Source organism: Schistocerca gregaria, chromosome X, assembly GCF_023897955.1.
Source record: "Schistocerca gregaria isolate iqSchGreg1 chromosome X, iqSchGreg1.2, whole genome shotgun sequence".
Classification (NCBI taxonomy): domain Eukaryota; kingdom Metazoa; phylum Arthropoda; class Insecta; order Orthoptera; family Acrididae; genus Schistocerca; species Schistocerca gregaria.
Window position 1 is genome coordinate 865,404,923 of NC_064931.1, and position 27,514 is coordinate 865,432,436.

General features: G+C 39.1%; 1 protein-coding gene across 2 annotated transcripts in view; it reads left to right on the top strand.

Annotated features, from left to right (window-relative positions):
• LOC126297873 (organic cation transporter protein-like) overlaps positions 1-27,514 on the top strand; it is a 475,107-nt gene that overhangs the window by 430,014 nt on the left and 17,579 nt on the right. For both annotated transcript variants that reach the window (XM_049989164.1, XM_049989165.1), the window contains 4 exons: positions 5,459-5,612; positions 5,909-6,069; positions 6,342-6,556; positions 8,355-8,536. In XM_049989164.1, the coding sequence (XP_049845121.1) occupies positions 5,459-5,612; positions 5,909-6,069; positions 6,342-6,556; positions 8,355-8,536 (712 nt within the window). The remainder of the gene's footprint in view (positions 1-5,458; positions 5,613-5,908; positions 6,070-6,341; positions 6,557-8,354; positions 8,537-27,514) is intronic.

Below are 27,514 nucleotides of genomic sequence, written 5' to 3' on the forward strand. Positions count from 1 at the left end.
AAAAAGATATTTACCCCAAGGAAAAAGAGGAGTGTGTTTTGATCCAGCATGTCTTCCTAGTCAGTGTGTCAATATTCAGTTATACAAGGAAAATGTCTGCATCAGTATCCTCCTTTATATGAAGTTCATGCCAAATTGCTCTCATGTTTCTGTCCTTCTAAATAATTCAAAGGTGTCTTACATACATTGCCAATAGTGATGAGACATATCACCAAATGCAATAGTTTCAGTCATATTTTACTCTGAAAAATGAATTTTCCTGATCACCACAATAACTTGGTGCTAAGGATTATCTATCAATTACAAAAATATTAAATTTGTGATAGAAAACATAGGAACAGTATTGACTTACAAATTATCAATAACTGCCCCTAACTTATTAGAGACAAAGCACCAGCTCATTTTTGACAAGAAAATGGAAAGGAACTAACAGTGACTTTGTTGTGAAAACGACTCTGATATTATTTTAAAGTGTTTCGATAAATTGCAATAAACTTCTCAGGTTTGTCAAACAAGTGTATGCAAACAGGTCCTTTCATTACAGGACCTCAGTTCTTAGATACCACCTAAACTGCTTCAACAAAAGAAACATAATTCACTGACAGGTTAATACAGTAAAGTAGCAATAGTATTTTGACTAAGTAATTGTAATTGCTGAAGATATGTGATATGTTGGTAAGATAATCTCTGAATTTCACGAGCAACAGCAGTTCTTCTTATTTCACTTATTTTACTTTATTTTGATTCACTTTAATCCCTGTGTGTGTTTCAGTTCCATAATGAGGGGACCAGCTTTCATTCCCTGTCATACCACTCATCTAAACACTGTCACCTCCATTTTGAAATCTGTGAAAAAGACTTTGATTGAAGGTTCTTATCTAAACTTTGTGGTCTTCAGTCAATAAGCACTGGACCCAGTGGGTACAATCTTTTTGATAACCCAAGCTTTCCTTCTTGTGGACCAGACTCATCTTTGAAGTCTCTCATCAACCTTCTACCATTGCTGGAGCCCATACACACATCCCCAATATTGAAATTGAACTCTGGGAAGAATTTCAGCTGCACATTTTTCCTCTATAACAACAAATTCCATGAGGACATACTGTCAAAATGAAAAATTGAAATTCATCATTTTGGAAATATAAACTGTAGTCCTGTGATAGAAGGTAATGCTTTCATGTGTCCACACACAATGGAAAATCTTTTGACTGTGGTTATGGATTTGTTTTTAGTACATTGTCAGAATTACTGTTGTAACAAAGGGTGGCTCTTGACTGGCTGTGTTGTTGTTGTTGTCTTTAGTCCAAAGACTGATCTGATGCAGCTCTCCACTGTATTCTATCCTGCACAAGCCTCATCATCTCCAAAAAACTACTGCAACCTCCATGCACTTAAACCTGCTTACTGCATCATCCTTGACCTCCCTGTACAATTTTTACTACCCACATTTCCCTCCAATAATTAACTGATGAATTCTTGATATCTCAGAGTGTGTCCTGTTGGCCGATCCCCTCTTTTAGTCGTTACGCCACAAATTTATTTTCGCCAAAATTACATTCAGTACTTCTTCATTAGTTACACAATCTACCCATCTATTCTTCAGCATTCTTCTTTAACACCACATTTCAAAACCTTCTATTCTCTTCTTTATGCTGCTTATTGCCCATGTTTCACTTCCCTGCAAGCCTACACTCCAGGCTATGAGGGTTGTTCACTAAGTAATGCCCCACATTTTCTTTAAAAAGCCATTAATATACATAGACAAATGTCCTTGTTGGTACTTCACATTTGATGTTTGTTCTGTGTGCTGGTGAAGTTTCGAACTGTTCTTGCAGATGGCAGAGCCATAGTACAGCATCAAAATGGTGTCTGCATACAACTCACGTTACAAGCAGCATGCTATTATTGAATTCTTGTGTGCAGAAAAAGAAACTGTGGTGAACATCTATAAACATTTGTGTGTGGAGTATGGTGATTCTGCAGTTGATAGGATTACAGTTGCTTGATGGGCAAAGAAAGTTACAGCTTCAGAAAACTGTGGGGCATTACTTACTGAATGACCCTCATACCTTCAGAAGACTTCTTAACACACAAATCTGCATTGAATGTTAACAAAGCCATCCTCTCCAGAAATTATTTCCATGCTATAGTCAGTCTGTGTTTTATATCCTCTCAACTTTGCCCATCACTGATTATTTTACTGCCTAAACAGCTAAACCCTTCTACTACTTTCAGTGCCTCATTTCCTAACACAATACTCTCAGAATAAACAGATTTAATATGATTACACGTCATCACCCTTGAGCTGCTTCTATTGATGTTCATCTTATCACTACACTATCCATTCCATTCCGTTCAAATGCTCTTTCAAGTTTTTTACTGTCTCTGAAAGAATTATGATGTAATCAGCAAATCTCGAAGACTTTATTTCTTCTCTGTGAACTTAAATTACTGTTCCAAGTTTCTCCTTGGTTTCTGATATTGTTTGCTCACTGTAGAGATTGAATGACACTGGACACAGGCTACAACCCTGGCTCACTCCCTTCTCAACCACCATGTCCCTTTCATGCCCTTTACCTCCCATAACTCCCATCTGGTTTCCTTACAAGTTTTATATAACTTTTTGTTCCATGTATTTTAACCTTGCTGGTTTTAGAATTTCAAAGAGTGTGTTTCAGTCAACAAAGTCAAACTCTTTATCTAAATCTACCCATACTGTAAATTTTGGTTTGCCTTTCTTTAACATATCTTCTAAGACAAGATGTAAGGTCAGAATTCCTCACATGTTTCAACATTTCTCCAGAAACCAAACTCATGTTCCGCAAGGTCAGCTTCTACCAGTTTTTCCATTATTTTGTTAATAATTTGTGTTAGTGTTTTGCAAACATAACTTATTAAACTGATAGTTTGGTAATATTCACATCTATCAGCACCTACTTTCTTTGGTATTGGAATTATTTCATTCTTTTTTAAATCTGTAGGTATTTTACCTGTCTCATACATCTTGCACATTGGGTTGAATAGTCTTCTCATGGCTGACTCCCAAAAGTATGAGTAGTTCTGACGGAATGTCTTTTACTCGCTGGATCTCGTGACAACTTGGGTCTTTAAGTGCTCTGTCAAATATCTCCCCCCTCATATAGTACTGCTTCCCTTTCTACAATATTGGCTTCATTTTCATTTCCCTGGTACAGGCCCTCTACATATTCCTTCCACCTTTCAGCTTCTCCTTCTTCACTTAGTATTGGTTTTTCATTTCAACTTTTGGTGTTCATACAGATACTTTTCTTTTCTCCAAAGGTCTCATTAATTTTCTTATAGGCAGTATCTACTTTTCCTCCAGTTACACATGCTCCTATAGGTTTGCATTTCCTCTAGCCATTCCTGCTTAACCATTTTGTGTTTTCTGTCAGTGTCAATTTTTTAGATCTATGTATTCCCTTTCACCTGCTTTATTTGCTGCATTTTCACATTTTCTCCTTTCATCAATTAAATTCAATATCTCCTGTGATATTCAAGGGTACCTACTAGGCCTTGTCTTTTTACCTATTTGATCTTCTGCTACCTTCACTATTTCATCTCTCAAAGCTACCCATTTGTCTTCTGCCGTATTCCTTCCCCCTGCTTCAATTAACTGTTACCTTCGCTGAGGTGACAAAACTCATGAGATATCTAATAATATCATGTCAGACCTCCTTTTTCCCAGTGTAGGGCAGCAATTTGAAGTGGCATGGACTCAAGTCATTGGACATCCCCTGCAGAAATATTGAGCCATGTTTTTGTAGCCATTGATAACTGTGAAAGTGTTGCTGATGCAGGATTTTGTGCACAAACTAACCTCTCAATTATAACCCATAAATGTTCAATGGGCTTCATGTTGGATGGCCTTGGTGACCAAACCATTCACCTGAATTGTCCAGAATGTTGTTCAAACTAATTTTGAACAATTGTGTGCTGGTGACATGACATCATTGTTTGGGAACATGAAGTCCCTAAATGGCTGCAAATGCTCTCCAAGTAGCCAAACATAACCATTTCCAGACAATGATCAGCTTATCTGGTCCAGAGGAGTCAGTCCATTCCATGTAAACACAGCCCACACCATTATAGAGCTACCAACAGCTGCACAGTGCCTTGTTGTCAGCCTGAGTTTTTGTGCCACACTCGTACCCTACCATCAGCTCTTATCGATTGAAATCAGGATTCATCTGACCAGGATCCAGTTTTCCTGTCATCTAGTCCAACCAATAAGGTCACAAGCTCAGGAGAGGCTGGTTAACAAAGGCACTAATGTCAGTCATCTGCTGCCATAGCTCATTAATACCAAATTTTTCCGCACTTTCCTAATGGATGCATTTGTCGTACATCTCACTTTGATTGCTGTGGTTATTTCATACAGTGTTGCTTCTCTGTTACTACTGGCAGCTCCATGCAAACACCACTGCTCTGTCATTAAGTGAAGGCCATCAGCCATTGCATTGCCCATGGTGAGAGGTAATGCTGGAAATTTGGTATTCTCAACACACTCTAGACACTGTGGATTTCAGAATATTGAATTCCATAACGATTTCCAAAATGAGATATCCCATGTGTCTAGCTCCAACTATCATTCCACATTAAAAGTATGTTAATTTCCTTCATGAGGCCATAATTACACCAGAAACATTTTCACATGAATCATCTGAGTACAAATGACAGCTCCACCAATGCACTGCCATTTCATATCTTGTGTACCTGATACCACAGCCATTGTGTGTGTATGTGCATATTGCTATCCCAAGACTTTTTCACCTCAATGTAACTCTCCCTTTGAAGCTCTCAACAATCTCTGGTTCTTTCTTCTTATTGGGGTCCCATTTCCTTAATTTAATTCATTTAACAATTTCTTCAGTTTTGATTTGCAATTCACAACCAATAAATTATGATCAGAGTCCACATCATCCCCTGGGGATGTCTTACAGTTTAAAATCTGGTTCCAAAGTCTCTGTCTTACCAGTATATAATCAGTCTGAAACCTTCCAGTGTTTCCAGGTGTCTACAATATACATAATCTTCTATTGTGATTCTTAAAGCAAATGTCAACAGTGATTAAACTGTGCTCTGTGCAAAATTTTATTAGGTGGGCCCCTCTTTCATTCATCTGGGTAGTCTCACCATTATATTAATAATTCTGTTGAAGGAGCTGTCTTGGCTGTCATTTGAACTGATTTGGGGAAACAATGGTAAAGCTAAAGTAGGACAGCCAAATGAGGATTTTAACCCTGTTCCTCCTAAATATGAAACCAACACTTTATACACTGAGGAACTTCATTCAACAACACACCACACCATACTCAAATTGTGATATATTCTTCACTTTCTGTGTCTTTCAGATGTTGTTTATAATTAATGATAGACAGTCTTTCAGCTCATTGACAAAGACTAGGTTGACAACTCTCACCATTCATCATTTGAAAAGGTTGTTGCAGGAATCTGTCCGCTGGCTGATGGCACAAGGAAGAATGAAGGAAGCTGGAGACATTGTGAAGGCTGCAGCAAAAACAAATGGTGTTATTTTATCTGAAGGTGCACTCAAGAAATTTGATGTCGCTCAAAAGCCACAGCGTAAAGAGGTGATTTTCTCATCATCATTCTCATTCTGTGCATGTGGTTCTCTGACTGCAAGAGTTGAAATTTTGCTGAATATCTTTGCTGCTTCACTCAAGAATGTTGTGGAATATAAACAGTAATTACTTCTATCATGATTGCAAATTAATGTGTGCTACTGAATGACTGAAATCTGATTACAATTTTTCGAGGTATGGTATCGCAGATAGAAGTAAATAATTTGAAGCTGGTGTGATCAGGGAAACCACATGCACTCGTATCCATGTTAATGCAAACATTTGCTATATTTTCTGGTTAAAAGTGTTCACATATGCTTGTTGCAGAAGGTGAAGGTGATGGACAAATACATGTTTGCTGTGAAGAGAGAGAACTTCCGTCGACACCTTCCCTACAGACAGCTGTGTTACAGGTCTTCCGATCACATGTACTTCTCCCCAGGCTTCTCAACTGCTGTTACTGCTGGTTTGTTTTCCTAACTCAGCTGTAAATATTCATGTCATTTTATAATTTAAATGTTTCTTAATTTAGTCGATCTCTTAACTAAAGTGAATAACAACCATTACTTCACTTGATTTCTCACTTCATTCATTTCATGTTGTATATTTTTGCACCTCACTGTCAGCAACGTCATACAGACAATGAAATTTGCTGCTGACTATTTCTACTACATTAATATTCTTGAGACTAAAAGAGTGATTAATGCATTTAAGTTCCCTTGTCTATTAATTTTTCAGGATTACAAATACTTTTGTCTATACTGGTCTGTCTTTGAACTCAGTGTCATTGGCTGGAAATAAATATGAGAATTTTGTGCTGTCAAGCCTTGTGGAGCAGCCTGCTTGCATCCTGACGTACTTTATGATGGATAGTATAGGCCGTAAAGCAACACTTTGCAGTACTCTTGTATTCAGTGGAACAGCTTGTTTTGCTTGCTTGTTAGTGCCAAATGGTAAGTCCTGAACATAAGTTTATACATACAGATTTTACAGCTCTTTTATAACCTTTGCCAATTTCACAGATGAAAAATAATGCTAGATAAAAACATAAAACTGGCTTTTTATATTTTTGTAAAAAGAAGTATGAGATCCTCAGAATGTTTATGATCAGTTTTAACTGGGCAGAAGTGTTAAAAATAAGGGTAAGCTATAATATAGATAAAAACCACACTAGGATAAAGAAGTCTGAATATTACGTTTTTTAAAGCATAGTATCATTCTACTGTAACTAGTGAGGACAAAAAATGAGGAGGTAGGTCTAGATGACAAAGGGCATGTAGGTCAGCCAGAGCTTGATAGATCATTGCAGATAAATAGGTGGGTGGGTGAGAAAGTAGATAGGTTGTGGGAGGTTAGTTACTGGCTGAGAGGTAGAGGCATCGTGTGCACTGGATATGAATGTGGCACATGTGACCTCATTCCAGTTGCAAGCAAGTAGAGTTGTGCGCAGAAGAACTGTGACATGGCGGCATAGATTGGGAGGAGATAAAACAGAGGAAGTTGGAGAGAGGGTCAGTCACTGTCATTACAACTATGTTGAATTTATGTGCAATTAAGTATTTCTTTGAGTTAAAGGAATCAGAAGTGGTCATGTGTCCATCTATAATTGTAATTTTCACCTGGGTATCATATTATGATGCTGACATTTTCATTACACACTCTTAATAAGGATTGATATTGCTCACAGAAAACATATAAAAATAAAATCTGTAATTGGCTATTCCAGACACATTTCAGCTAAGACAGTTTCTTAGTTTATTTAAAAATTTGAATGGCAGTATGAAGCTGAGTGTGAAATAGTTGAAAACAAACACACACGCACACACACACACACACACACACACACACACACACACAGAGCACATTTGAGAACTGCCATTCTTTCTCAAACATACTAAATAGTCTATCCAAAGACTTAATGATTGATTTCTCCCGTTCTCCTCATTGTAGTTTCCACCTGCCTCTCCAGTATTAGTTTGAGAGTTAAGGCAGTGAGATGAGAAAGTGCAGCAGTAGGCCATGGACAAAGTACAATAGCATATTTTGCTCTTCCTCCTCATTTTAAAAAGCTGCCACATTATTCATATGATATCTCTAATTGTGTGCTAAATATTGGCAATACAGCTATATACATTGAAAAATCCTAATTGATGCTGTTTCCATCTTGTTCCTACATTATTCTGAAGACTTGAAAATAATTTAATTTACTGTCAAACAAGTATTACGTTCCGGAAACACTCTATACACGTGAACTATCGGACAGTGTATTGTGGTGCACAATCAGTGTGAAATTAGATTTATATTTTGTAACTGGCTGGATGAGACAGTGTACAAGATGGAGGAAAGCAAAGGTATACAAACTCGATTAGGACTGTGTCTGGCACTATGCATAATCAAACCAAATTTCTGGCTGATAATGTTCTATTTGTGTGTGTAGAGATGGTCTGAGCAATTTATTTTTATTCTTACTGCTACAAGTAATTTTGTCTTTATTCTATTTTAACATGATTGTAAACTGTTCTTGAATTTCCTGATGCTAAAAGTGCATTTTGCCAGGAATTTTGAGTATTCTTGGCCTCTAGGCTGTCTGCTTGAAGTAAATGTTTTGGCCATCCAGTCTTATCTGCTGCAGGCTTTCTTTCTTGCCTTCATATTGCAAATTATTACATAAATTGTGGTTAATATGTGACAAAGTAATTAATCATAAATTTCAATTCAGTCACTGAAAAGAGTTAACTCTTTATGTTTCAGATCTGACTTGGGTTACAACAATGCTGTTTATGATGGCAAAGTTTGCCATAACTGTGTCATTCTGTGCACTTTATTCCTTCACAGCTGAAATATTTCCAACTCAACTACGGAACTCTTTACTTGGTACGTGTTCTATGATTGGTCGTCTTGGGTCACTAGCAGCAACACAGACTTCAACACTGGTAAGAAATATAGTCAGTTCTCTTCCATTCATTTTCCTGTTTCTGCAGTAAAATATTTAATAAATAAAGCCTTCCTCTCACTTTATTGTATGTACATTTTTCTTTGTCTCTCTGAAACTTAAAAAAAGAGCAGAATGGAATACTGCTAATGAAAGGAATAAAGATAACAACTCATCATAAGTTTAGACATTGGATGGTTGACAGACATGTTAACAAGCTTGAAATTGTTGCTCTACTTGTAACTGTTAGGGAATGTCCTTCTATCTACATCTACATCGATACTCTGCAAATCACATTTAAGTGCATGGCAGAGGGTTCATCGAACCACCTTCTTAATTGTCTATTATTCAAAGCTCATATAGTGCAGAAAAAACGAACACTTGTATCTTTCCGTACGAGATCTGGTTTCCCTTATTTTAACGTGGTGATAGTTCCTCCCTATGTAGGTCAGTATCAACAAAATATTTTCGCATTCGGAGGAGAAATTTGGTGAGAAGATTCTGTCACAACGAAAAGCGCCTTTCCTTTAACGATGTCCAGCCCAAATCGTGTTATCATTTCAGAGACACTGTCTTCCATATTTCGTGACAATACAAAACGTGCCGCCCTTCTTTGAACTATTTGGATGTACTCTGTGGGTCCTATCTGGTGAGGATCCCATACTGCACAGCAGTATTCTAAAAGAGGACAGACAAGCGTAGTGTAGGCAGTCTCCTTAGTAGATCTCTCGCATTTTCTAAGTGTCCTACCAATAAAACGCAGTCTTTGTTTAGCCTTCCCTACAACATTTTCTATGTGTTCCTTCCAATTTAAGTTGTTCGTTATTGTAATGCTCTAGGTATTTAGTTGAATTTACGGCTTTTAGATTTGATTGATTTATCATGCAACCAAAGTTTAACGGGTTTCTTTTAGCACTCATATGGATGACCTCACACTTTTCGTTATTTAGGGTCAACTGCTATCAGATATCTTTACTAAATCGTTTTGCAATTTGTTTTGATCTTCTGGTGACTTTATTGGTCGATAAACGACAGCGTCATCTCCAAACAACCTAAGACGACTGCTCAGATTGTCTCCCAAGTCGTTTATATACATAAGGAACAGCAGAGGGCCTATAACACTACCTCGGGGAGCGCCAGAAATCACTTCTGCTTTGCTCAATGACTTTCCGTCAGTTACCACAAACTGTGATCTCTCTGACAGGAAATCACAAATCCAGTCATATAACTGAGAAGATTTTCTATAAGCACACAGTTTCACTACAAGCCGCTTGTGTGGTATAGTGTCAATAGCTTTCCGGAATTGGAGAAGCACGAAATCAATCTGAAATCCTTTGTCAATAGCACCCAACACTTCATGCGAATATGGAACTAGTTGTTTCACAAGAACGATGTTTTCTAAACCCATGTTGACTGTGTGTCAATAGACCATTTTCTTTGAGGTAATTCATTATGTTCGAACAATATTTTTTCAAAATCGTGCTGCATATCAACGTTAACGATGTGGGCCTGTAATTTAGTGGATTACTCCTACTGCCATTCTTGAATATTGATGTGACCGGTGCAACTTTCCAGTCTTTGGGTACGGATCTTTCATCGAGCGAACGTTTGTGTACGATTGTTGAGTATGGAGCTAATGCATCAGCATACTCCGAAAGGAACCTAATTGGTGTACAGTGCCGGCCGAAGTGGCCGAGCGGTTCTAGGTGCTGCAGTCTGGAACCGTGTGACCGCCACGGTTTGAACCAGAAGACTTGCTTTTATAAAGTGGTTTAAGTTGCTCCACTACCCCGAGGATATTTACTTCTACGATACTAATGCTGGCAGCTATTCTTGATTCGAATTCTAGGACATTTACTTCGTCTTCTTTTGTGAAGGTATTTTGGAAAGCTGTGTTTTATAAATCTGCTTTGGCAGCACTGTCTTCGACAGTATCTCCATTGCTATCACGCAAGAAGGCATTGATTGTTTCTTGCCGCTAACATACTTCATATGCGTCCAGAATCTCTTTGGATTTTCTGCCAAGTTTCGAGACAAAGTTTCGTTGTGGAAACTATTACAAGCATCTTGCATTGAAGTCAGTGCAAAATTTCGAGCTTATGTGAAAGATCGCCAATCTTGGGGACTTTGCGTCAGTTTAAATTTGGCATGTTTGTTTCGTTGTTTCTGAGACAGCGCTGTGACCGGTTTTCTGTACCAAGGAGGATCACCTCATTCATTTCTTAATTTATATGGTATAAATCTGCCAGTTGCCGCCAATACTATTTCTTTGAATTCAAGCAACATCTGGTCTAAACATATATTATTAATTTGGAAGTAGTAGGGGATTGTCTCTCGGGAAGGCATCAAGTGAATTTTTATCTGCTTTTTGAATAGGTATATTTTTCATTTATTTTTGGAGGATTTTGGGGTTATAATATTCAGTCTGGCTACAATAACCCTGTGTTCACTAAGGAGTCTGGAAATCTCGCGTATAGACGTATGACACAAGTGAGATCCAGTCACCTGACCTACTTGTTTACGGATAAGATTATGGCCATATCAGACTTTGTAATACCCTAATTGCAGACGTAAAGAACTAACAAGCAATGAGATCAAAAAAGATTCAACTCGGGATTTAATCAGGGTGAGTATTAAGTGGGTATCAACTGCGTTACTCATTCTCGTGTGTTTTTATATTACTCGCGTCATATTCCTAGCAATACATCACTGATATCAGTTAGTACTGGTGGTTTTAGAGAATCTGGAAGTTACAAGACGAAAGACTGAAACACTCATAGCATAAAAATATTAGCGCCCTATTCACGAAAACTCAGCCACAGACCAGTTTAATGTTTGTGTGTGTGTGTGTGTGTGTGTGTGTGTGTGACAGTCGTCCGTAATTTATAAATGTCACCATGGGGATAATTAGAAACTGGCTTTTTTTCTCAGCTGCGAAGTTTTTGCAGCGGAGTCGGTCTGTTTACTAGACTTGGCTCTGTCTGCCAGCCGAGGAGACGATGACCTCGACACGTCGCCTTGTGATAGCTCCGCGACAGCTGGAGGCCGCAGATAACCCGTGGAGTGAACCTATTAACACTCGCCGATGGCACCGTCACTTATGCTCCCCGCGTGATCGCGTGGCTCTTGAGATTTACGGGTCCATTAGACGTCAGAGGGCATAAGAGTCTGTTTTCCTGTGCTGTATGACTATATACATGGCAGAAGATTCCAGCGTGACAAAACGGGCTCGTGCTTCTGTATCTCCACTGTACTAAAACTTTTTATCTCCTTCGTTGATAGCAGTACGCAGGACTCAACTCACAGGATGGGAAGTAATCTCCAAGAGAGAATAAACGTGATTGGGAACACAGCCTGCTGCATTCCTCGAAGTGGAAAACAATAGTGAGCTGTTGTTGCTGCCGTCTTCAGTCCAGAGACTGATTCGATACAGCTCCTCACGCGACTGTCCTGTGCAACACCCTTCATTTCCCAATAACTGCTGCAAACTGCATCCATTTCAACTTACTAACTTTAATCAAACCTTGATCTGCTCTGACATCTGCATGCACACTGAAGCGCCAAAGAAGTATAAGCATGCGTATTTCAGTATAGAGATACGTAAACAGACAGATTACGGCGTTGCGGACGGCAATGCCTCTGTAACACAACAAGTGTCTGGCGCACTTGTTAGATCGGTTACTGCTGCTACAGTGGCAGGTTATCAAGATTCGAGTGGCGTTATAGTCGGCGCACGAGTGATGGGGCACAGCATCTCCGAGGCAGCGATGAAGTGGAGATTTTCCCGTACGACAATTTCACTAGTGTACTGTGAGTATCAGGAATTCGGTAAAACATCAAATCTCCGACATCGCTGTGGCTGGGAAAAGATCGTTGAAGAGCGGGGCCAATGACTACTGAAGAGAATCAACGTCACGTAATTGTAACCCTTCCTCAGAGTTAGATACTTGTGCAAGTAGGAAGGTGGCTGAAGGAAGTATTCTGCACTAACGGGGGGCGGGGGAGATACTTAACAAATGTTGCTGGATTTTTCCCTCTATGTGCTGTCATCTCAACACTAGGGAGACAATAAGTTGCTGCACATGCATGACAGAGTTGTTACTTGGTTAATTTCCATCATTCCAATGTAAATGCTGTGCACCCAGTAAGCAAAGTACTACAGCTTTTGAAGAAAATACATTTGTCTGCCACTATGACAGAATCATCGCAAACACCAGCAAATAGAAAACATTTGGAAATTAATGGACAAACCAAGACAACAGTGCTAAGAAAAAAATGGTTCAAATGGCTCTGAGCGCTATGGGACTTACCATCTTAGGATCAGTGCTAAGATAAAATTTTAAAAGCAGCTCATATGAACAAAAATTGGAGATGACAAACTGTAATGAAGTGTACATGTACCACTATTTTACCTATGTTCATATCAATTCAATGGGGCTGTTATGGCCATTGTACAGTAGTAATCTAGTAACATGGTGCCCACATTGTTTTGTTTTCTTGTCTATTTCACAAGGACAGTTGGCAAGTTTGTGGATATTGGCAGCAGCAACTTTGGTCATGTCTGACAAGGTGTGGTAGATCTCATTGCATAGTAACCAGTTAATAATATGAGGTTTCCAGGGTGCATAGCAGAAGCTTTGTTGGTTTCTACTAAGTGAATGCTAGCTTGTCCATCACAGTAGTCAAACTTAAAGGAGGTATGGTTATAATTGGTTAAAAAAAATTCACAACTGTGCACATCTTATTACAATAGTTATCTCACAAGCTTAATGTCAGGACACACCCCAAACCCCTCTTAAAATTTTCAGACTGCCAAGCCTATCATTTATTTTTATCACACTGATCATGTATGGTTCTGGCTGACATATATTTTGGCAGTGTAAGACCCAAGATGTTTCACTGTCTCAAATCTCTCGCATTAATTGTTGTAGGTGCAAGATCACTCCTCTCCGTAAGTAATTTTCTTGAATAAATCATCTCAAGATGACTGAAGCAATTAGCCTCTAATATTTGTAATGTAAATTGGAGAAAGACGAAGGTAATGAGAAGTAGTAGAAATGGGAACAGCGAGAAACTTAACATCAGGATTGATGGTCACGAAGTCAATGAAGTTAAGGAATTCTGCTACCTAGGCAGTAAAATAACCAATGATGGACGGAGCAAGGAGGACATCAAAAGTAGACTCGCTATGGCAAAAAAAGGCATTTCTGGCCAAGAGAAGTCTACTAATATCAAATACTGGCCTTAATTTGAGGAAGAAATTTCTGAGGATGTACGTCTGGAGTACAGCATTGCATGGTAGTGAAACGTGGACTGTGGGAAAACCGGACCAGAAGAGAATCGAAGCATTTGAGATGTGGTGCTACAGACGAATGTTTAAAATTAGGTGGACTGATAAGGTAAGGAATGAGGAGGTTCTACGCAGAATCGGAGAGGAAAGGAATATGTGGAAAACACTGATAAGGAGAAGGGGCAGGATGATAGGACATCTGCTAAGACATGAGGGAATGACTTCCATGGTGCTAGAGGGAGCTGTAGAGGGCAAAAACTGTAGAGGAAGACAGAGATTGGAATACGTCAAGCAAATAATTGAGGTCGGAGGTTGCAAGTGCTACTCTGAGATGAAGAGGTTAGCACAGGAAAGGAATTCGTGGCGGGCCGCATCAGACCAGTCAGTAGACTGATGACAAAAAAAAAAAATTTGTAATGTCCCCCCCATGAACCATGTACCTTGCCGTCGGTGGGGAGGCTTGCGTGCCTCAGCGATACAGATAGCCGTACCGTAGGTGCAACCACAATGGAGGGGTATCTGTTGAGAGGCCAGACAAACGTGTGGTTCCTGAAGAGGGGCAGCAGCCTTTTCAGTAGTTGCAGGGGCAACAGTCTGGATGATTGACTGATCTGGCCTTGTAACAATAACCAAAACGGCCTTGCTGTGCTGGTACTGCGAATGGCTGAAAGCAAGGGGAAAGTACGGCCGTAATTTTTCCCGAGGGCATGCAGCTTTACTGTATGATTAAATGATGATGGTGTCCTCTTGGGTAAAATATTCCGGAGGTAAAATAGTCCCCCATTCGGATCTCCGGGTGGGGACTACTCAAGAGGATGTCGTTATCAGGAGAAAGAAAACTGGCATTCTACGGATCGGAGCGTGGAATGTCAGATCCCTCAATCGGGCAGGTAGGTTAGAAAATGTAAAAAGGGAAATTGATAGGTTAAAGTTAGATATAGTGGGAATTAGTGAAGTTCGGTGGCAGGAGGAACAAGACTTCTGGTCAGGTGACTACAGGCTTATAAACACAAAATCAAATAGGGGTAATTTAGGAGTAGGTTTAATCATGAATAGGAAAATAGGAATGCGGGTAAGCTACTACAAACAGCATAGTGAACGCATTATTGTGGCCAAGATAGATACGAAGCCCACATCTACTACAGTAGTACAAGTTTATATGCCAACTAGCTCTGCAGATGACGAAGAAATTGAAGAAATGTATGATCAAATAAAAGAAATTATTCAGATAGTGAAGGGAGATGAAAATTTAATAGTCGTGGATGACTGAAATTCGGTAGTAGGAAAAGGGACAGAAGGAAACGAAGTAGGTGATTATGGACTGGGGCAAAGAAATGAAAGAGGAAGCCGCCTGGTAGAATTTTGCATAGAGCACAACTTAATCATAGGTAACACTTGGTTCAAGAATCATAAAAGAAGGCTGTATACATGGAAGAACCATGGAGATACTAAAAGGTATCAGATAGATTATATAATGGTAAGACAGAGATTTAGGAACCAGGTTTTAAATTGTAAGACATTTCCAGGGGCAGATGTGGGCTCTAACCACAATCTGTTGGTTATGAACTGTAGATCAAAACTGAAGAAACTGCAAAAAGGTGGGAATTTAAGGAGATGGGACCTGGATAAACTGAAAGAACCAGAGATTGTACAGAGTTTCAGGGAGAGCATAAGGGAAAAATTGACAGGGTTGGGGGAAAGAAATACAGTAAAAGAAGAATGGGTAGCTTTGAGGGATGAAATAGTGAAGGCAGCAGAGGATCAAGCAGGTAAAAAGACAAGGGCTGGTAGAAACCCTTGGGTAACAGAAGAAGTATTGAATTTAATTGATGAAAGGAGAAAATATAAAAATTCAGTAAATGAAGCAGGCAAAAAGGAATACAAACGTCTCAAAAATGAGATTGACAGGAAGTGCAAAATGGCTAAGCAAGGATGGCTAGAGGACAAATGTAAGGATGTAGAGGGTTATCTCACTAGGGGTAAGATAGATACTGCCTACAGGAAAATGAAAGAGACCTTTGGAGATAAGAGAACCACTTGTATGAACATCAAGAGCTCAGACGGAAACCCAGTTCTAAGCAAAGAAGGGAAAGCAGAAAGGTGGAAGGAGTATATAGAGGGCCTATACAAGGGCGATGTACTTGAGGACAATATTATGGAAATGGAAGAGGATGTAGATGAAGACAAAATGGGAGATACGATACTGCGAGTAGAGTTTGAAGGAGCACTGAAAGACCTGAGTCGAAACAAGGCCCCCAGAGTGGACAACATTCCATTGGAACTACTGACGGCCTTGGGAGAGCCAGTCCTGAGAAAACTCTACCATCTGGTGAGCAAGATGTATGAAACAGGCGAAATACCCTCAGACTTCAAGAGGAATATAATAATTCCAATCCCAAAGAATACAGGTGTTGACAGATGTGAAAATTACCGAACAATCAGTTTAATAAGTCACAGCTGCAAAATACTAATGCGAATTATTTACAGACTAATGGAAAAACTAGTAGAAGCCGACCTCAGGGAAGATCAGTTTGGATCCGTAGAAATGTTGGAACACGTGAGGCAATACTGACCCTACGACTTATCTTAGAAGATAGATTAAGGAAGGGCAATCCTACGTTTCTAGCATTTGTAGAGTTAGAGAAAGCTTTTGACAATGTTGACTGGAATACTCTCTTTCAAATTCTGAAGGTGGCAGCGGTAAAATATAGGGAGCGAAAGGCTATTTACAATTTGTACAGAAACCAGATGGCAGTTTTAAGAGTCGAGGGACATGAAAGGGAAGCAGTGGTTGGGAAGGGAGTGAGACAGGATTGTAGCCTCTCCCCGATGTTATTCAATTTGTATATTGAGCAAGCAGTAAAGGAAACAAAAGAAAAATTCGGAGTAGGTATTAAAATCCATGGAGAAGAAATAAAAAATTTGAGGTTCGCCGATGACATTGTAATTCTGTCAGAGACAGCAAAGGATTTGGTAGAGCAGTTGAATGGAATGGACAGTGTCTTGAAACGAGGATATAAGATGAACATCAACAAGAGCAAAATGAGGATAATGGAATGTAGTCGAATTAAGTTTGGTGATGCTGAGGGAATTAGATTAGGAAATGAGACACTTAAAGTAGTAAAGGTGTTTTGCTATTTGGGGAGCAAAATAACTGATGATGGTCGAAGTAGAGAGGATATAAATGTAGACTGTCAATGGCAAGGAAAGTGCTTCTGAAGAAGAGAAATTTGATAACATCGAGTATAGATTTAAGGGTCAGGAAGTCATTTCTGAAAGTATTTCTATGGAGTGTAGCCATGTATGGAAGTGAAACATGGACGATAAATAGTTAGGACAAGAAGAGAATAGAAGCTTTCGAAATGTGGTGCTACAGAAGAATGTTGAAGATTAGATGGGTAGATCGCATAACTAATGAATAGAATTGGGGAGAAGAGGTGTTTGTGGCACAACTTGATTAGAAGAAGGGATCGGTTGGTAGGACATGTTCTGAGGCATCAAGGGATCACCAATTTAGTATTGGAGGGCAGCCTGGAGAGTAAAAATTGTAGAGGGAGACCAAGAGATGAATACACTAAGCAGATTCAGAAGGATGTGGGTTGCAGTGGGTTCTGAGAGATGAAGAAGCTTGCACAGGATAGAGTAGCATGGAGAGGTGCATCAAACCAGTCTCAGGACTGAAGACCACAACAACAACATCATCTGTAATGTCTTGCATTGACAGCCTCTCCAAATGCAGAACTAAGATTTATGCAGTTATGTATTCAGCTTTAGAACTGATATCAAATATTGTGCATTGGAAAATGTTTTAGTAAAATTGACTAAGTTGAGCACTTTCCCCTTACAATTTCATCACTTTCATGATGTTTTAAAAAATCTTTTCCACTAGCTTTAATAATACATGTTGCATTAGGTGGATATCTACTGCATGGTTTTCGGTCCTATATCACACACTTTATTTGCTCTCGCTTGACAGTTGGCAGTGATGGGGCAGGTATCACATGGGAATGCATCATGTGCTTGTGACACTTTATTCGAGAAATTATGCACATAGAACTTTGTTGCTACTGTTTATGGATTGAAGGAGGCTAAGCACTGAAGTCATCAGTCTCTTATTAACCTCCCACCCACAGGATGGAATCAGTGTACACCATGTGGCGTCTGGAGTAAATTCTATGAGCAAGATTTCAAAATATCTGCATAATGTGTATCTGAGGTAGGTTATGTATAACAGTCTGGTATTCATATAATGGAATGTAGGAAAACACCTGAATCCACATGCAAGTTACTCTGCACACGGGTCCTTGTTAATTTGCTGGACAGATCTGAACCTGTGCCATTGTGCCTCCCTGTCCTGTAAGAGGGTGCTTTATGGACGTGGCAATCCAGGTGTGTATACCATTGTAGTTCTAGCTTGCTTGCATAGCACTTGGCGTTTTTCCTTTCTCATTACCCATGATGAATACAATAAGAATAATGGTAGGCTTTGTTTGGGTGCAGAACAGACTGAAATGCAGAACAATATTGGCAGTAGCATCACATAGTGTACTGTCAGCTGCCACTGTGCTCCTCTCCACCGCCTACCTTCTTAACTGTACAGGATTCTAACACAAACCTGGTACCAATATCTTTTCCCTCCTTCCCTGATCCATTCACGAATGGCATTAGGTGAGAATGACTATCGCTAGTGCTCTATATGAGCTTTATTTTTGCTGATTTTCTGACTGTGATCTTTTTCCAAGGTTTGTGTAGAAGGAGGTAATATGTTGCCCAACACATCATGGAACATACTCAGAATTTCAATAATAAACCTGTCCACAATGCACAACACTTCTCTTGTAAGCATTTGACACTGGAGCTTGTCGACTTCTGTAACACTCTCAAACCGAGTAAGTAAACTCGCATTGAAATATGCTACTCTTCATTGGATCTTCTTGAGCTTTTCTATTAGTCCAACATGGTAAAGATTCCAGACTGCTGAATAAAACTTGAGAATCAGCTGGAAGAGCATTTTAGAAGTCATTTTTTCCCAGATGAATTATAGTTCCTCAAAATTCTTCCAATGAATATCTGCCTGGCATCTGGTTTTCCTACCATTAGTTTTATGTGGTCACTCCACTTTAGGTCTCTTCAGCTGATTACTCTTAGATATTAGATTAGATGTTCTTTTCATTCCATGAGATCTGTGGTGAGGAGATCATCCAAAATGAAGAACATGCCAGAAAAAAAATACACAATAAATATTTACAATGTAGAGCAGATATTCTAATGTACCTTCCACAGATCCCAAATGAAATAATCCTCATGGATGTGGAGCACATACAAAAATCTAACACATTTTTATTCAAAAGATAACAAAAAACTTGTTACAAAGCATATAAATGTCCAATACACTGAAGTACATATGATAATTCTTTTACGATTGTAGCCATGTATCATCAAATAGAAAAAAAAAAACATTTATTTACAATAATTTCATCACTGCATTGAATCTATACAGAAGTCAGCCTCTACAAAGTGCTCACATTGTGATATTATGTATTAGTAGCACCACATATGCATCAGTTGGTTCTGCCAGAAAATTCATCAATGGAGTAAAAGGAGTTGGCCACCAATAAAGACTCCTCTTCAACTGAACTTTAACAGTAGTTAAATTTTTTTATGGCTGCTGGCAAGTTGTTGAAAATCTGTGTTCCAGAATAATAGATGCATTTCTGGAGTGATATCAGTGACTTTAAATCTTTGTGAATATTATTTTTATTCCTAGTACTGATTCCATGAACTGAGCTGTTGATTTGAAAGAGAGATGTGTTCTGAATGACAGATTTCATTGAGGAATAAATATATAGGATTTAGTAGTTGGTATCCCTGGTTTCCTAAACAGGTCTCTGCAGGACATTCTTGGGCTCACATCACACATAATTCTTATTACATGTGTAAGAACTCAGAAAAATTGGGCTTGGCTTTGAGATACCCTGAAAAATAGTCCTGTGTGATAATATGGAAAGAAAGTAAGCAAAGTGTGCTAGCTTTTTATTTTTATATCACGTATGTCCATTGCAAATAGAAGTTTGTTCATCCCAGTGGGATTTGTTTTTAACGTGTATTTACAAGACTGTAACACTTTCAACTTCTTATATCTGGTTGTCATCATATTTTAGACACATACTGGTGGAAATCCTCTTACTAATTTTGAACTTCATATATTGCGTTTTTTCAAAGTTTAGTGACAAAGAATTAGCTAGGAATCATATATTTACATACATGAAAATTTCATTAGAGGATCTTTCTAAGATTATACTCAGTATTCTGTTCATTACAATGTTTTTCTCATTTGCAAACTGATAAAGCTTTACTGATGAAAGGTCATTGATACACACAAGAAAAAATAAGGGCTCTAAAATGGTACCTTGTGGGACATCACATGTAATAAGTTACCAGTTGGATGGTGCCTGATTGCTTAATACAATCACCTTTCTATTGACATTACTTGTTTTCTGTCAGATGTATAGGATTTCAACCATTTTGCAGAATTTCCTGTTTCGTCTTAATATTTTAGTTTACTTGAAAAAATATTGTGCTTTATTTATTTATTTATTTATTTATTTATCTGTTGTTCCGGTGATCCATGTTGTGACACTATCACAGGATATGGAACGTGTCAATTTCACAAGTTTTTGGCCAGAATTTATGGTAATACATAAAACAAAACAAAAACAGTAAACAGTTCCTTAGGTCCCACTACAAAAATACACTTCTGGAAATGGAAAAAAGAACACATTGACACCGGTGTGTCAGACCCACCATACTTGCTCCGGACACTGCGAGAGGGCTTTACAAGCAATGATCACACGCACGGCACAGCGGACACACCAGGAACCGCGGTGTTGGTTGTCGAATAGCGCTAGCTGCGCAGCATTTGTGCACCGCCGCCGTCAGTGTCAGCCAGTTTGCCGTGGCATACGGAGCTCCATCGCAGTCTTTAACACTGGTAGCATGCCGCGACAGCTTGGACGTGAACCGTATGTGCAGTTGACGGACTTTGAGCGAGGGCGTATAGTGGGCATGCGGGAGGCCGGGTGGACATACTGCCGAATTGCTCAACACGTGGGGCGTGAGGTCTCCACAGTACATCGATATTGCCGCCAGTGGTCGGCGGAAGGTGCACATGCCCGTCGACCTGGGACCGGACCGCAGCGACGCACGGATGCACACCAAGACCGTAGGATCCTACGCAGTGCCGTAGGGGACCACACCGCCACTTCCCAGCAAATTAGGGACACTGTTGCTCCTGGGGTATCGGCGAGGACCATTCGCAACCATCTCCATGAAGCTGGGCTACGGTCCCCCACACCATTCGGCCGTCTTCCGCTCACGCCCCAACATCATGCAGCCCGCCTCCAGTGGTGTCGCGTTAGGCGTGAATGGAGTGACGAATGGAGACGTGTCGTCTTCAGCGAGAGAGTCGCTTCTGCCTTGGTGCCAATGATGGTCGTATGCGTGTTTGGCGCCGTGCAGGTGAGCGCCACAATCAGGACTGCATACGACCGAGGCACACAGGGCCAACACCCGGCATCATGGTGTGGGGAGCGATCTCCTACACTGGCCGTACACCTCTGGTGATCGTCGAGGGGACACTGAATAGTGCACGGTACATCCAAACCGTCATCGAACCCATCGTTCTACCATTCCTAGACCGGCAAGGGAACTTGCTGTTCCAACAGGACAATGCACGTCCGCATGTATCCCGTGCCACCCAACGTGCTCTAGAAGGTGTAAGTCAACTACCCTGGCCAGCAAGATCTCTGGATCTGTCCCCCATTGAGCATGTTTGGGACTGGATGAAGCGTCGTCTCACGCGGTCTGCACGTCCAGCACGAACACTGGTCCAACTGAGGCGCCAGGTGGAAATGGCATGGCAAGCCGTTCCACAGGACTACATCCAGCATCTCTACGATTGTCTCCATGGGAGAATAGCAGCCTGCATTGCTGCGAAAGGTGGATATACACTGTACTAGTGCCGACATTGTGCATGCTCTGTTGCCTGTGTCTATGTGCCTGTGGTTCTGTCAGTGTGATCATGTGATGTATCTGACCCCAGGAATGTGTCAATAAAGTTTCCCCTTCCTGGGACAATGAATTCACGGTGTTCTTATTTCAATTTCCAGGAGTGTACATTTTAGAGAGAGATAAAGATTACAAAATAATAAGTGTTACAGAGAAATAAATATTGCAAAATATATGTTTACAATCAAAATATTCGGTATTACAAATACAAATTTGGGCATACATTTGCAATTTACAATACAAGAGATGTTAAACACTTTAGTTCAGGAACTCTTCTAATGTATAAAATGATCCTTGCAATAGGAACTGCCTAAAAGTTTTTTTAAACAAGAGATCATCAACTACTAAACACTTAATTCTTGAAGGGAGGGCATTAAAAATCTTACAGCTACTGAAATGGACTCCTTTCTGCACCATACTTAGATTTGGCTGTTGATAGTGGATATCATGTTTCCTTCTAGTATTGTGACTGTGATATGCACTATTCGGCTTAAATATGGATTTTTCTTTTCTTATGAAGCACATCAACGAGAATATATATTGCGCAGTGGATGTAAGTATTTCAAGCTTCTTAAAAAGATTCCTGCATGTGGCTCTAGGATGGACTCCACACATGATCCTTATGGCTCTTTTTTGTACACACGGTACTTTTTTAGCCAGTGGCTGATTTCCCCAAAATATAATTCCAAATGCCATAATTGCAAGAAAGTAACCATAATATGCTGACTTAATGGTTTCCATATTTCTATAAGAAGAAACAATGCGCAATGCGTATGTTGCTGAACCTAGTCTTTTGGACAGATCCACGATGTGGTTTGACCAATTCAGTTTGCTATCAATATGCAAGCCTAGCTATTTTGAGGAATCTACCCTGGTTATTGTCTGCTCACCTACCTTTAGAAATATTTCCTCATCTTTGAATGTTTTGTGGAACTGAATGTAGTTTGTTTTACAGTAATTTAAAATAAGACCATTAATGTTGAACCAGTTCACCATTTCATTTAAAACCTTATTTGCCATTGCCTCAAGCTTATCTACTGAATTATCAATAAGTAGTGTAGTGTCATCCGTGAAAATGGTGAATCTACAATGTTCCGTAGAGAGAGGAAGATCATTATAATTATAATATAAAGAAGGGGGCCCAGAACTGAGCCCTGCGGCACTCCACATGTGATGGTACCCCATTCTGAAGATACTGGGACACCATCTCGACTATCTACTACAACTTTTTGTTTCCTGTTTGACAGATATGAGTCGAGCCATTTCCCTGCTGCACCATTTATACCGAGATGTGCAGCTTTTTGTAAAAGAATTTGGTGATTTACACAGTCAAATGCTTTTGTTAGATCACAAAATATGCCAATCACTTTCAGTTTTTTATTGATAGATTCCAAGAGTTTGCCAGTAAATTCAAATATTGCATCTTCTGTTGACAAACCTTTCTGAAATCCAAACTGACTTTTGCTGAAACTATTGTGTTCACTGAGATGCTTAACAATTCCTAGCATGCAATAGTTTCTCTAAAACCTTTGAAAAGCTTGTCAGTAGTGATATCAGCCTATAGTTAGCAGTATCCGTCTTATCCCCCTTCTTATACAGCGGTTTTACAACTGCATACTTAAGCCTCTCACGAACTATTCCTTGCTTAAGTGACACATCAAAAATGTGGCAAAGGACTTTATTTACATGGCTGGAGCAGTATTTTAATAATTTGTTAGAAATGTTGTCCAGCAGAGTTTTTACTTTTCAGGGATTTAATAACTCTTTCAATTTCTTGAACAGTGACTGTTTTTACCTAGTCAAATAACTTGTACAGATCACACAATATGCCTGAGCTTGTAATTTACTGTCTAATGAATTAATTAAATTCTATCTGTATGTTTATTTAGCCTTCTCAATACTGGAACACTTTAGAAATTCAAGCTGTGACTTTAACAGTATATTATTTATTGAAACTTCCTGACAGATTAAAGCTGTGTGCCCGACCGAGACTCGAACTAGGGACCTTTGCCTTTCGCGGGCAAGTGCTCTACCATCTGAGCTACCGAAGCACGACTCACGCCCGGTACTCACAGCTTTACTTCTGCCAGTATCCGTCTCCTACCTTCCAAACTTTACAGAAGCTCTTCTGCGAAACTTGCAGAACTAGCACTCCTGAAAGAAAGGATATTGCGGAGACATGGCTTAGCCACAGCCTGGGGGATGTTTCCAGAATGAGATTTTCGCTCTGCAGCGCACACTCCGCTGCAGAATGAAAATCTCATTCTGGAAACATCCCCCAGGCTGTGGCTAAGCCATGTCTCCGCAATATCCTTTCTTTCAGGAGTGCTAGTTCTGCTCTTGCATCTAACCAGGCACCCTTTTAGAAATTTTCATTACTTACGCAGTTCATGTAAGGGTTTCAGCTGTATTTGAGATAAAATCAACCTCAACAACAACAACAACAACAATAATAATAATAATAATAAAGCAATAACAGTGAAATAATTACTACAGTATTGTCAGACCTCTCAGTGAAATCAGCACATTTCTCAGTATATAACTTTGGTTTCGACTGAGCATAATTTTGTACTAGCAAATTATGGCAGCTGTAATGGAAGGATCAAATTGCATTAAAATGGGAAAGACCAATTAAGAGCAAGCATAGGAAATAGAAGATAAAAACACTTTAGGAATGTGGAGCTGTTGAGAGAGATGTAGCCAGCTGGACAGAGATTTTGAAGCTACTTCAGTGATACTCTACATAATTTAAAAAACAGACTGACAAAGCTTTTAAATCTCACGAGACCTTCCTTTTTGAATTCACATATGCTAATTTTTTTCCTGTGATTTTACAACATAGCAATATATTTTTTACATTGACACTATACAGTATGTGACAAGGTGTACATAATGTACCAGAATTATTCTACCCTCTTTACAATTGACTAGTGGCTGGTATAAGGGAAGAAGGACTCTCAAAATCCCTCTTGGAGGAAATGCTAGTTCCTTGATTCATTTTGGAACATGAGCTCTTGGAATATTGCAACTAAAGTTCTCTGCCATGAAAAATGTATTTCTTGTAGCACCTGCAATTGCAGTTTCTTGGCATGTTTATGGTACTCTCAACTTGATTACATGTACCTATGGTGAAGTACAAATGTTTTCCTTAATTATTATCTGTCTGTTATGTTTGTTCAACTCTGTAAAGACTCCAGGCCATTAAACAATTAATCAAAGTAGTATTTTATAAGTGACCTTTTTTGTGAGTGAAATACAGTTCCTTAGGATAATTTCAGTAAATATGAGTCCAACATCTACTTTCCATATAGTTAGATTTATATGATTGTTTCATCTGAAATCATTCTAAAAAATCTGTTCTAAGTACTTAACAGACTTGAAGATTGTGATTGATTCCAGTGAGGTATCACTGATCACATTTTCAAATAACATCATATCTTTTTGTCTATTTATGAGCATTGTATAGTGTTTATTTACGTTGAATGTCTGCTGTCAGTCTTTGAAACTGACACTGATCATTTCTGCCTTTTCTAACAATTTCCCTATAATCTCATCATCTTTTACACAACTATCTCACCTGTCAAAGACTTCCTACCTAACTAGCCTTATGCAACATTTACATAAGGTGATGCCTTCTCATTAAGAAAAATGTTCTGAGATCTGTCTTCTAGAAAGTCTTTATCATATTGCATACCGGTATCTGTGTGGATATTCTGCATGCAAGTATTTTATTTATTAATCAACTGAGGAGAAGTTTATTCAAGGATTTCTGGAAAGTAATGCCAGGACTAGATAATCCATATCAAGTTATTTTCTAAACAAACTTTATTTTTTAAAAGTTTATTGTTTTTTTAGATTATTGGTTCTTTTTCCCTTCAAATTACTTCCCTTTCCTATTCACACCATTTTCCCAGTGGTGTTTCCATTTTGCTAAGAAGTCCTGAATAGTTTCATTTGAGCTGCCCTTTAAGGTCTGTGACAAATTTGTTTCAGTGTCATCAGTACTCTGAAAATGGCATTCTATCAGCACTGATTTTAATTTTGGAAATAAGAAGAAATTGCTAGGAACTAAGTCACGTGAGTAAGGAGGCTGCAAGAGGATGTAATCTTATTTTTGGCAGAAAACCGATGAACTGATAAACCTGTGTGTGTAGGAAAATTTTTGTACTGCAAGAACCAGGACATGTTTTGTCACAACTCTGGTCTCTTTTCACAGATTTTTTTCATGTAACTGTTGAAAAATGACTTGATAGTACACATAGTTCACTGTTTCACCTCGAGGTAAGAATTCAAAATGCACAGTCCATTAAAGTCATTTTTTAAAAAAAGAGCATCATTTTAACATTGGATTGAGACTTACATGCTCTTTGGCAGCATGGGAATCCTTTGCCAACCCATTCTGATGACTGAACTTTAGTCTCAATGTCATAGACTTGTTAAAGGATTTCCCAACAAGTGTCCACTCAATTTTCTTTCTGTTGTTCTGTCATCAACCAAGCAACAAATTTCTCTGCAACTTGACACATATTCAGTTTTTCTGTAAACTATCATGGCATGACCCAGTTTAGATGCCAGCCTCTTTTGCAATTTCTGTGACAGTTGTTTGGGGATTTGCTAGCACCAGATTGTTGATTTTCTGGATGTTTGAGACATGGATTGATGTGTGTGGCCTTCCTTGTCTGAGGATCATCTTCAATTGAATGACAACTACTTTTAAATCCTGAAAACCATTTGCAACATTGTGTATGACCCCGAGCATCATTTGCATAAGCTTGTTTCAAAAGCTGACATTTTCTCTAAAAGTTTTCCCTAGTTTAAAGCACAATTTTACGTTGCATCATTTTTCAAGAAATTGCACATTTCAAAAATTGCCACTACCACTTAAACATGTTGCATTCAAATAACAATACCACAAAAACTGTATGAGATATCAATTCTCCAAAAACATGTGGTTACAAAGGAAGTGATACACAAGGCAAAATGTCTCTACTGGCATGTAATTCAAAATGTTTGGCTATTTTCTGAATAGATCTCACACTTGGAAAGCAGTGTCAGAGAAAAGCCTGGGGTACAAAACCATATCCCTTACCAACCTGTATGATGTGCTGTCTAAAACCGACATTGCACTTCAGTCAGTGCGATACACTTCTGTTAGAAATTATTTTCCATTCCGTGTCAGCTCAAAGCATATGCAGGAGGGTCATGATCTATAGATTGTTGCTAATAAAAAAAATACAGCATATAAAATAAACCCTGGAGAACTGTGGCAGAGGATAGAATGAAGAACCACATTCTATCAGTGTGCATGAGTTGAGGGCTTATGCTGAAGAGGTCACCTCAGCAACAACTGGCACCACAGAGTGCAACCAGCTCCAAATTTTGTCCCTGGGAGAAAAAATGATACCTGTCCCTTGGATGATGAAGTCATGACTTACTCTTCTGACAATTGGCAGAGGAGATGAAAACAACTAACTTTCTTTTTTACTGAAACTCTCAATCTCAAGCAGTGTTCCCAGAAATGACCATGGACCATTTGTTTTTGAGCTGAGTGGAAAGGTTGAAGCATAAACAGCAGAGACCAAGAACTGTAGGGTCCCCCTTTGGGACAGTCTCATGATGCAT